The following is a 10,451-nucleotide window of genomic DNA, read 5'->3' as shown; positions in this document are numbered from 1 at the left end:
TGGTGTGACCCCATGGGCCTCTAGAGTTTAACCTCACGTCTTCTCAAATTCACCATCTGAAGTCACACTTGTAAATTAAATCTGTTCAGCAGACTAGCTTGGATAGAGCGTGGTTATAAATCCTTTGTCTTATCTGGATCAGGTATATATCCCTCAGTGAAGTGGCATAATGAATATTTACTTAGGAAGCAGATGTAGCCAGTTAACTTTATTCTGTCAATTTATCTAATTTATTAAAAAAAAAAATCAATACAACTTTTAGAATCATAGAATCATTAAGGTTGGAAGAGACCTCTAAGATCATCGAGTCCAACCGTCAACCCAACACCACCATGCCCACTAAACCATGTCCCTAAGCGCCTCATCTACACGTCTTTTAAATTCCTCCAGGGATGGTGACTCAACCACTTCCCTGGGCAGCCTGTTCCAATCTTTAACCACTCTTTCAGTAAAGACATTTTTCCTCACGTCCAAGTATGTATGAAGTAAAAACCTCTTAATTTTGCAAAGAACATTTTGTCATTTTGATTAATTTGCTTTGTTATTTTGTCTGAGATATTTTTAGCCCCTATTTTAAAAAATTAATCAAGTGGTTCTTTTATTGAGAATGTACTGGTGGTGCCTTTACTGAATTTGTGATGTTCTGTAAGCTAATTTAGGAGGGCAGCAGGCTGGTAGCAATGAACTGCACATGTATGCTGGGTAGCCAAAACACTGAAGTTGTCATCAGATCCGTTGCTCCATCAGGATTTTGTGTTTTAAGGGACAGAATAGAGGAGGATTTGTGTCCATATGGATTCCATTGGGGAAGTCAGAAGGAGCTGGGTCTTTCTGTGATGAAAAAAGGAAAGGGAAGAAAACCATGGAAATTCCCCATTGTAGCGCTCTGCCCGGGGTATTCTGTCCAGTGTGACAGACAGCGAGAGAGATTCCTAGGCTGTCACTCACCACAACTCTCAAGGGTTAAGGTGAGATGCTTGAAGCCTATGCTTGCAATAGGAGAGTGAGTCTGAATAGCAGGAGAACGTCTGGGAATAGAGAGTTCAATACAGCCCCTAGAAGCACCTCCCGTGCCAGCCTCTTTAGTGCCCAACAGAAGGAGGAGAGTATTTCTTCTGGGTGTATCAATGAAATAGAAAATTGCGGACAGAGTAAAGCTTCCTTAATTCCCAGTTTTCAGCCCAGGGTTTTTGCTGTCCTCCGTGGGAACGGAGAAGTTAGATTTGCACCAGGGAGTGGCAGTTCCCTCCTTGTGGCTTTCTGCAGCACCGGGACGGTGCTCTGCGGTGATGGAGAGTCGAAGGCAGTGACTCCAGCAGGGCTCCGGCACTCGCTTGCAGCTCGGTACACAACCGAGGTGTTGCCTGAGGGAGGACTGCGCTTTCTGCTCTTCTCTGCAGTCGTCCAAGTGAGTGTAACCCCACTGTCCTGTCCTTGTGCAGATCACTGCAGAGGGCGAGACTGCCGTGAATAGGTCTGGTATGTTTTGCTGAGCCTTAGAGAGTGTGGGTTTGTTTACTTCCAAAAAAGATTATCCTTGGTATGTATACAAAACACAAAGTAGGGTATGGCTGGCTGAGGATGATCCCCAGTAGAAATATACAGGTGGTAGAAGCCAAGTGTGGTGTCTTGTCTCTGCTCTTTAATCTCGCGTCGCCTCACACCGATAATGTAGTGATTGTGGGGATTTTCTAGGTTGCTAATGAAGCAGGGGTATCTTTTACACCGCCGGAAGTGAAACACCACTTCAGCTGTTAAATAGAAATTTCACAAACGTCAATGAGGTGTAATGAAATTATTTGATTTAACAATTTTCTCCTTTATCTGAGTGCGGTTATTGTTACAGCTTTGTGTTACTTTTGACATTGCAGCGATCTTTTCTCAGCAGTAGGAGGGGTTTTGAACACAGCGTTTTCTCCTTCTTACAAGGTTAGGAGTTCCCCTTCTCATGTCATAGCCCGGCCCTTTTATATATTGCTAGCGGTAGCATAGAAGAGGATAGCAGGTAGGAATAGGCAGAGAGTTATTGCACTTAGCTTCTGGCTACTAGCTGATAGATACCCTTGCTCTGACTTGGTGAGTGATTACCAGATAGTTTGGCACCGGACTGGTGCTGCACTTAATTGTGACTGATTCATTGGGATGAAATATGTCCCTAATTTAATTCAGCTATTTCATTAATCTGATTGAATTGCATCCAGCTGTTAGAGGTGTATGAAAGAAAGGTACCTGACACGCGAGGCAAGAGCACTAACCTCTGCATTAAACTATAAAACAGTCATTAGGACATCTAATGCTGAAATTGAATTGCTCCATAGAAATTTGGTTTCCAAGCACAATACTAATTAGCTGTAAGCTTGATGAATGTCAAGAATTAATTAAAACATTTCAGTGGCCTGTGTGGGTTTTAAATATTGTCATTATTGCCCCAATATTTTCAGTTCTTACAGTAATTGCTTTTTTAGAGAGCATGAATGGAATTATCTTCTGGAGTGACTGAGGGTACAAACGGTTCATTACATCGTCGAAAATGGACCTCCTTGCCTCTGGATTTCCCTTTTTTTCTTTTTCTAAAATTTATCTACTGTTTTTCTTCCACTTTTGTGCATGCATTGCAAATAGAAAGGTAAGATCAGCGATTTTAGACCCAAACTTTATTTTGATAGCACTTCTAGTTTTTCTTTCTTAGCTGCACTCTGGAGGCCAGCACGCCATTGTTACCTACTTCCATTTTGGCAACAGGAAAATAGCTACAGGTCCATCAAATAATTTTTTGTTTTTAATTAAATAGGTTGTCAACCAAAGTCCATGATTATTTTGTCCTGTCAATGAAAGGCCTGCAACAGTTTAAACATTTGGTACATTAAACGTCCACAAGATAAAAAACATGTTGGGGAATTGTGAATTGAAAGGGAATTCATAATTAAAACCAGCTTTTGGTTGTTTCTCGAATATGATCTTAATGTAAAAATAGCTAAATTTTTGGTGCGGGAATTGCAGATGCATAGTGCATACTGCTCATATTCCTTGTCTCTGATGAGTGTCTCCACATGTTTGGCTACATAGTAAGGATGAGTGTCCAACATGCCATGTTATAGACTGTGGACATATGTATGACAAATACATGAGGTGACATGACATGGGAAGAGCCTTAACGCTTGGAGGGCTTGTAGGGAGGCTCCTCTGAGTGTCGAGCAATGCCAGAAACCACAAACTCCCAGGCTACGGCTTGGTGCCATGCCCTGTCGCTTGCTTCATGTGCAATCACATATGAGAGTCCTCAGCGCCTGTTCCTTGGGACCACAGAGGGAGAAGGATGGGGACGCTTCACCGTGTGTCTGCAGGATGTAGGTGGTGCCTGGGAGGGTGCCGAGGTGGGGAGAATTGAAAGGATCTTTTACAGTGCCACGTTATTGGCTTGTCCGCATAGATGTGATGAAACCACCGTGCCTGCATGAGCTCAGCGGTGTTGTTTTCCATAGCAGTCCGCTTGGATTTTTTTTGAAGGCGAGGTTAGTTTTTACCCTGAGACTTGCTTACAGAAATAAGATTGCGCTTTGGTTGTTTTTGTGAGGAGCTTAGATGGTTACTGTGTGATAATAGCATTAAGTATGATGTCTCAGAAGTCAAGAAAATGCTTGTTCGTTATCCCTTCTTTCAAAGCTTTAATAATTAATTATGCAATAACTCTTCCCCGGTGGGAAATGCATTCAGCATTGTACTTCTTAAAATAAACTGTTTTTGGCTAGTAGTCTCAATGCTGATTGCCTGGAGACATAACACAAATACATCCTGAAGAAAACAGTTATTTGGAATAACAGGGCTGTAAGAAGCTCAATTCCAGGTTACTTGATTCTGTCTGTCCCATCCCCAGTTTTCCTGCCCAAGGGTGTAACGTTTCACTCGCCTGTGAAACAAGTGGCAATAAATGTGTATCAATATATGTGTAAGTCACATTTTTTATGAAGGTATGATCCGTTTAATGCCTGGAGAAGATGAGTATGGTCAAGATATACAACTCCTTTTGTGTATGGATATGATGTCATTGGAAGGGCATGATGTAGAAGCTCAGAGCAACCACATACTTGAGAAAGCAGATCTGGGGGTATGTTTCAAACAGTGACAGTCCAGTAGTTCGTGGTCAATCTGTTTCATTGCTCTATCTCCAAAGGGACAGCGGAGTGCCCAGCTTTCGTGCCTGTTTAAAACGCTGAGCCCACTGAAATCAGTTGGAAATTAGGCAGACGTTAAAGATAGGCAAGTGGTTTGTATTAAACAAAACGATTGTAGAAGGAAATCCATAAAATGCCTTTCTCAAAGGTACACCTGACTCCTTCTTTCTCTCTCCTCCTTTTTTACACAGTGCCGGTCCTAAAGGAGATAACATTTATGAATGGAGATCTACTATACTTGGACCTCCAGGTTCTGTATATGAAGGAGGCGTTTTTTTCCTGGATATCACATTTTCATCTGACTATCCATTCAAGCCACCAAAGGTAAGGGTAAGGTTTTTACTGTGTTTATCATTTTTTCACATGTGAGAAGAATGTGACTTGCAGCGAGCGAGTGTTCATCACTGTATGAATATAAAATTTTTTTATGGTCTCTTGAAAACTACAAGGTCCAGAATCTTGGCTTGCAATTTCAGAAAAATCCTGTGTCTAATTTATTTCCTGATTACCACAGTCAAAACTGATTTCCAAGCTTTACTAAGCGATAAATGAGATGATAATTCTGATCAAGAGTTAGGATTCAAGAAATGTTAATTTTAATAGAAGACAGTGGAAGACCTTCTTATGCTTCCTTCTTCTCATTTCAGCTACTAAAATATATGTATAATAAACTTTTTTCTGTTATGAACCAGATTCTATATTGTATATGTTCATGTAATTTTTAGCAAAATAACAGAAAGCTAAAGTCAGTTTAGATAGACAACTAGAGTGTTATATTGTGACTTCAAATTGGGTAAATTACTGTGATGATTTCCATTATTGTAAAATGTCAATCTATTTACTACTGGCAAGATCAGCAACCTTGTTTGACAATATTTTTAAGCAAAAACTCTCTTTATTAAATGAAACTAATCTTAACTTAAACTAAAATTTCACTTCCTTGCTCAGAAATAGTATGAACACTTACAAAATCGTAATTTACTAATGGATATCAAAGAAGTTAAAGGTTGTTCCCTTCTCCTGTCCCTTAATGCCAAATCACAGCTCTTGACCAAGTCACCAGAAAGGACGCTGCTGACATTCGCAAAGACTAAATCATTCTACCACACAACATTTCTACAACTTATGGCTCTTGTGGCTACAACGTTGTTATTATAAATCAGGTATCTTTTTTCATTCCCAGAAGGATTACAGCATAAAGAATAATATACCCACGCATCTCTGAAACCCACAAAATTTAATATTCTCTGAATTAAGATTGTTAAAATTAAGTGATGCAGAGTTTTAGACAAATGAAAATCATGTGGATGTTTTTTAAGGGCATGATCATTTTTGAATTTTCAGTAGTTTCAGAAAACATCATGGATTTTCCCCCCCTGCATCAGTATGAAAAAGAAAAATGATCCCAAAATGAAAAAGGAAAAATTAAAGCACATAAATATTTCCAACTTCTTATTTGTGCAGAATAATGCTTACGTGCTTTACCAACGTTAGTCTGAAATAATTTAAAAACAAGGATGGTGTTAGTTAGTGTGATAGCATTGTTTTGGTTGTATATTATGTCCTGCCTAATGAAGAGTAAGGCAAAGATTTCATTGCTAATTTGAACAAGAATAATACAATACTCCAATTTTAAATATTAATTTTCACGGTCTATATTTAGGCTTTTGAAAGAAGGGAAAAGATCAACTAATACTGCACATGCAGCCACATTCTCTCTACTTCTTCACCTTCAGAAACCACAGTAAAGTTATGTTCGTGATTAGATGGTTCTTGACGTGCAATATGTTCATTAAATAGCACACAGTACTACAAAGTAGGTCCTAATTTTTGTGGGTGCCAGGCAGAGGGCCTGCGTGAAAGCAGTTTGTGCACCAAAGATCTCCATGGTGGGTTTCTTAAAGGACGCCATGACTACGGTAAATAGGCGCTCTTCTGTTAAATAATTGTGTTTCAGAAAACAAGCAGTGAGGAGCTGCCTCCACAGAAGCTCTGCAGAACTGGGAGCACCCCAGGCGCCGCTGCTGCTCAGAGGCAAGGGGCAGCATCCCTGGGCAACACTGAATGACTCTCTCTCTGTCTCTTATGCTGCGATTCCAGGTTACTTTCCGTACCAGAATTTATCACTGCAACATCAACAGTCAGGGAGTCATCTGTCTGGATATCCTGAAAGACAACTGGAGCCCTGCTTTGACTATTTCAAAGGTTCTGCTGTCTATTTGTTCTCTTCTGACAGACTGCAACCCGGGTAAGGAGCTGATAGTTTACTCCACTCTTAGTCGTTTGACTTACTTGCCATGGAATGTAATTTGCATATTTGATTGTATGCAGATTAAATACAAATTAATATTTTTAAAATTGGGGATGAAACACTCCTGCTTGGATGCCGTCCCACATTTAATGGCCCTTTTCACTCCTGTGGCACAGCAGAAAGTAAATAGCATTAAGGCCTTTTTTTCCCAAGGTATGGTGGAGAAAATAAGTTGATGTCATTGAGGGTCTGTATTGCAGGAGCTGCAGCCAGTGGTCGATCCAGGAAAGCAGCAAAGTTCTCTTGAGTTATAAGCTCATAAATCCTGCGGGTTGGAAGGGGCCACAGGAAGTCCCTTCTCTTAAGACAGCAGCTGAGACATTTAATCTTGCAAATGTGAGGGGGACGATGTTCAGAGGGATTTTTCCCGTTTTCAAAGAGAGTTCCTTGTTCCTGTTGGGAGGGGAGGAACTCCACTGGAAGCAGTAGAGTTTCTCAGCAACAACTGTGTGAGTGACCCGTGTCATTAGGCAATGAATGCTAATTGCCTGAAGTCAGGGCAGGAACTGGGCAGTAGTGCTAAGATGACAGTTCATTTAGAGAAGACTGGTAATGATCAGGGAGAACTGGATTAGCCTCTGTGATACCAAAGTTTGATGACTCCTGAAGCAAACTGGATCCCCTCGGTGTGTGTCCGTATTCCTGATACCCTGATGTGCCCTAGTCTTGTCCCAGCACTGTGACAGGAGCACGCCAGGCTGCGCTCGCTGAATGTCCCCTGCACCCATCGGCCCTTCCAAAGGACTGAAAGCAGGGCACCTGGCTGGGGCAAGATTCATTAATATGCAGATAACCACAACAGATTTTTCTGTTTTCTTTTTCTGTTCATTGTGCCTTGCGTGTTTTCTCTTGGGCATGTCTTGTATGGTAAGAGTCCCACTGTATCTCACAGCATTTTCTGGCCTAACAAAGACTATATGTTGGAGTAGATTCTGTGTTTTAAATCATGTGGGTTTTTTTTTTATTGTGGAATGGTTTCTAATGCATCTTCTCCTGCCTTTTGCAGCTGACCCTCTGGTTGGAAGCATAGCCACTCAGTACCTGACCAACAGAGCAGAACATGACAGGATAGCCAGACAGTGGACCAAGAGATATGCAACATAAATGACAAACTACTTGTGCAGTGTGAAGGTGCAGAAGGCAACTTTGCAGTGTGCAACAAATCTTTATAGCCTTTACAATACGGACTTCTGTGTATATGTTATACTGATTCTACTCTGCTTTTATCCTTTTGAAGACTGGGATACTGCCCCCCAAAAAGGTAAATGCTATCAAGAGTAGAAATTTGTAGCTGTAGATTAGTTATGTTTAAAATGCCTACTTGCAAGTCTTGCTTCTTTGGGATATCAAAATGTATTTTGTGATGTACTAAGGATACTGTTCCTGAAGTCAACCAAATATTATAGTGCATTTTAGCCTAATTCATTATCTGTATGAAGTTATTAAAGGTAGCTGTAGATTACTAGGAATTATGTCATTTGTATTAAACCCAGATCTATTTCCAATATGTGGTACATGCTGTTGTGAATACTGTTTTAACTTTTACCTTTGTCAGTTTGTAATGAAAGGATTTCCTTTTTCCCTTTGTAGCTCAGAGAGCACCCAGTGTATCATCTCAAACACAATAAACATGTTCCCCAAGGAGTAGTTTCTTTGTTTTCCTATTTTAAATTAATATTTGAATAAATTTAATTATAGTAACAAGGCAGGGCCAATGTATCACAGATCCCTGTGGTTAATCTTTAAATTAATATACATAAGCAAAGGCTTGCTATTAAATGTTTAATGCACACCTGTGGATTGTTTAAGTTTTCCCTGTTTTGTTTTTTACAGAACAAATGTCATTTCTACACTTTCCTTAAATTTAATACTGTGTTCGGCTCTTTCTCAAGTTGGAATGAGAGCATTGCATATGCTTACTCCAGAAGTTAATGTAGCTGGTTGCTTCAGGGCCAGTCCTGCTCTCATAACGGACTGTCTGAGTCTTGCTACAATTTTTTTTGCAGGACGAGGGCCAAGTTAGAGATAGTCTGGTGCTTTTGTTTCCGAGGAAAGCAAGTTGGACTTGCTGATCTAGAGAACTACAGTTACCCATTGAAAATGGTCTTCCAAAGCATGATCGAACACTGTATCATCTGGCCAGAAAAGAAAGTAGTAGAATAAGTTTAATCAGGTTTTTATGACATAAAAACAGTTGTGGGGGAAATGAACCTTTGTTAGCGAAAATGAGATCTGTAAAACTTTTAGACTACGTTCCCCCCCCTTCACTTTCTGGCTTGGAAATTTTGTAACATCTGTAAGTAACAAAGACATACAGCTTTATAGTACATACAGTTTAAAATGTAGAGTCACTAATAGTTTTATAATTTAAGCTTTTATAGGTTGCCAGTCACAATATTGATTATAAAAAAAGAGACTTGATCCCTTTAAATGATTTCTAAAATTACGCTTAATTTTAAACTTTACAGTCTCCCTTACTACCTGGTGTTTTTGGAGATAATGTAGCACTTCCATCAATAAGATGCTCTGCTCATTTAATATATGAAAACTGAATGTCAAGTTTAAATATTAAAGCAATAGAAAAAATGTTAAAGATTTAGATCTAAAGTTTGCCATCACTGTATAGGTCCCTGTTTTTTGTATCACATAACCTTTGACCATGAATTGTCCACCCTACTTTAAATATTTCTACAGATTCCTGAAGGTGGCTTGAAGAACTGTGTATCCCAAATATCTCAACCTAGAAGCCAGTCTCTCTTGGTAGCTACAAGATAGCTTTGGAGTTCAGGTTATAAAGTGCAAAAGGGAATGAGAAACAGGGGATCTGGCAGGTGAATATGCCTAAATCAGGTAACAGACTAATGCCAGGAGATGAAGTGCTGGAAATCACTGCTGAAGGTGACCAGAGTTTCTCATTATGTCATTGGACATGTGAGAAATAGCACAGATTGGCAAAGAAACAAGGGGCTATCACATCCAGGCTGGACGTCTAAAGTCTGCTCACTGCTGACCGTTAGCGCACTCGTGGGTGACACGGTGCTCGTACACCACTCCAGTGACTTTCCAGTGAAGAGCAAACGATGTATTTCACACGTTAACTGTGTTGCCTACAGAATTTACAGATATTTATATCATAAAATATTATGGTATAAAAATACCGGTTTTAATCCTAATTTTAATGTATTTTGGTTTTGTATTGTACCTACAACTTCAGATACATAGGTGTACAAGTGGGATGCCTTGTTAGTGTTGCCCCATCTTGCCTTCCTTGCAATTGGATCCTTTACACTGAATTCCCATCCTTTTTTTTTTTTTGTTGGTTTGTCATGATTCTGTTCTTTTTTAATGTAGGTTTTTTGTGTGTAAATTTTATATTTACTGAAGTAAAGGTTGTTTTTGTGTAAACATTTAAACTTTAAAAAAAGAAAAGAAGCTAATTTTGTTTCTCAAGTTCTCTCTGCTAAACCATGCAGTAGAAAGAAATTTGTATTGTTAAATAAATCAATTAGTTGTTAAATGAGAATGTGTGTCTGTTTTCATGGGGAGGGGAGAAATCCCTGCTGGAAATATATCCAAAATACCAGTTGCAAAAAGCATCTGGTGTTTTCAAACTGTTTCCTTCCTGGCTATGCTGGGGTGAATGCCGGACACTGCCAAAGCACAGCACTGATCCTATTCTACAGTTTTAATTTTCAGTTCCGTCTTCTTGTCACCAATCACTGGGCTCTGTATTTGGGAAAAAGTTGAATTGAAATGACATTTTTGTGAAAAGACCAGCTAAAGATACTGCACATCCCCTCTTCCTCTCCATTTTGGACGGGCTTTTCTTGTTCTGTTGTCTTTGGAATTTGAGTGGGGAGCACACGCAGCTGGCTGGGAAGGTGCTCAAACCGGGCTCCGTGATCTCCTGGCACAAGGAGCACTCGCGTGGGAACCGTCTGTCCCAGCCATTGAGCTGTGACACTGTT

The 10,451-nt window shown here is 39.9% G+C and overlaps 1 protein-coding gene across 3 annotated transcripts in view; it reads left to right on the top strand.

The window, feature by feature from the left end:
• Window positions 1–10,006, top strand: part of UBE2E3 (ubiquitin-conjugating enzyme E2E 3) — a 62,623-nt gene extending 52,617 nt beyond the window's left edge. For 2 of the 3 annotated variants that reach the window (XM_009332283.1, XM_009332295.1), the window contains exons 3-5: window positions 4,364–4,496; window positions 6,273–6,420; window positions 7,490–10,000. In XM_009332283.1, the coding sequence (XP_009330558.1) occupies window positions 4,364–4,496; window positions 6,273–6,420; window positions 7,490–7,587 (379 nt within the window). In that variant the 3' untranslated portion in view covers window positions 7,588–10,000. Of the gene's footprint in view, window positions 1–4,363; window positions 4,497–6,272; window positions 6,421–7,489 lie in introns of all 3 variants that reach the window. The other variant, XR_663951.1, reaches the window with a different exon arrangement.
• The last annotated feature ends 445 nt before the right edge of the window (window positions 10,007–10,451 follow it).

The sequence above is a fragment of the Pygoscelis adeliae genome, unplaced genomic scaffold (assembly GCF_000699105.1).
Source record: "Pygoscelis adeliae isolate BGI_AS28 unplaced genomic scaffold, ASM69910v1 Scaffold160, whole genome shotgun sequence".
In the NCBI taxonomy this organism is placed as follows: domain Eukaryota; kingdom Metazoa; phylum Chordata; class Aves; order Sphenisciformes; family Spheniscidae; genus Pygoscelis; species Pygoscelis adeliae.
This window is presented reverse-complemented; position numbering and strand designations above follow the sequence as displayed.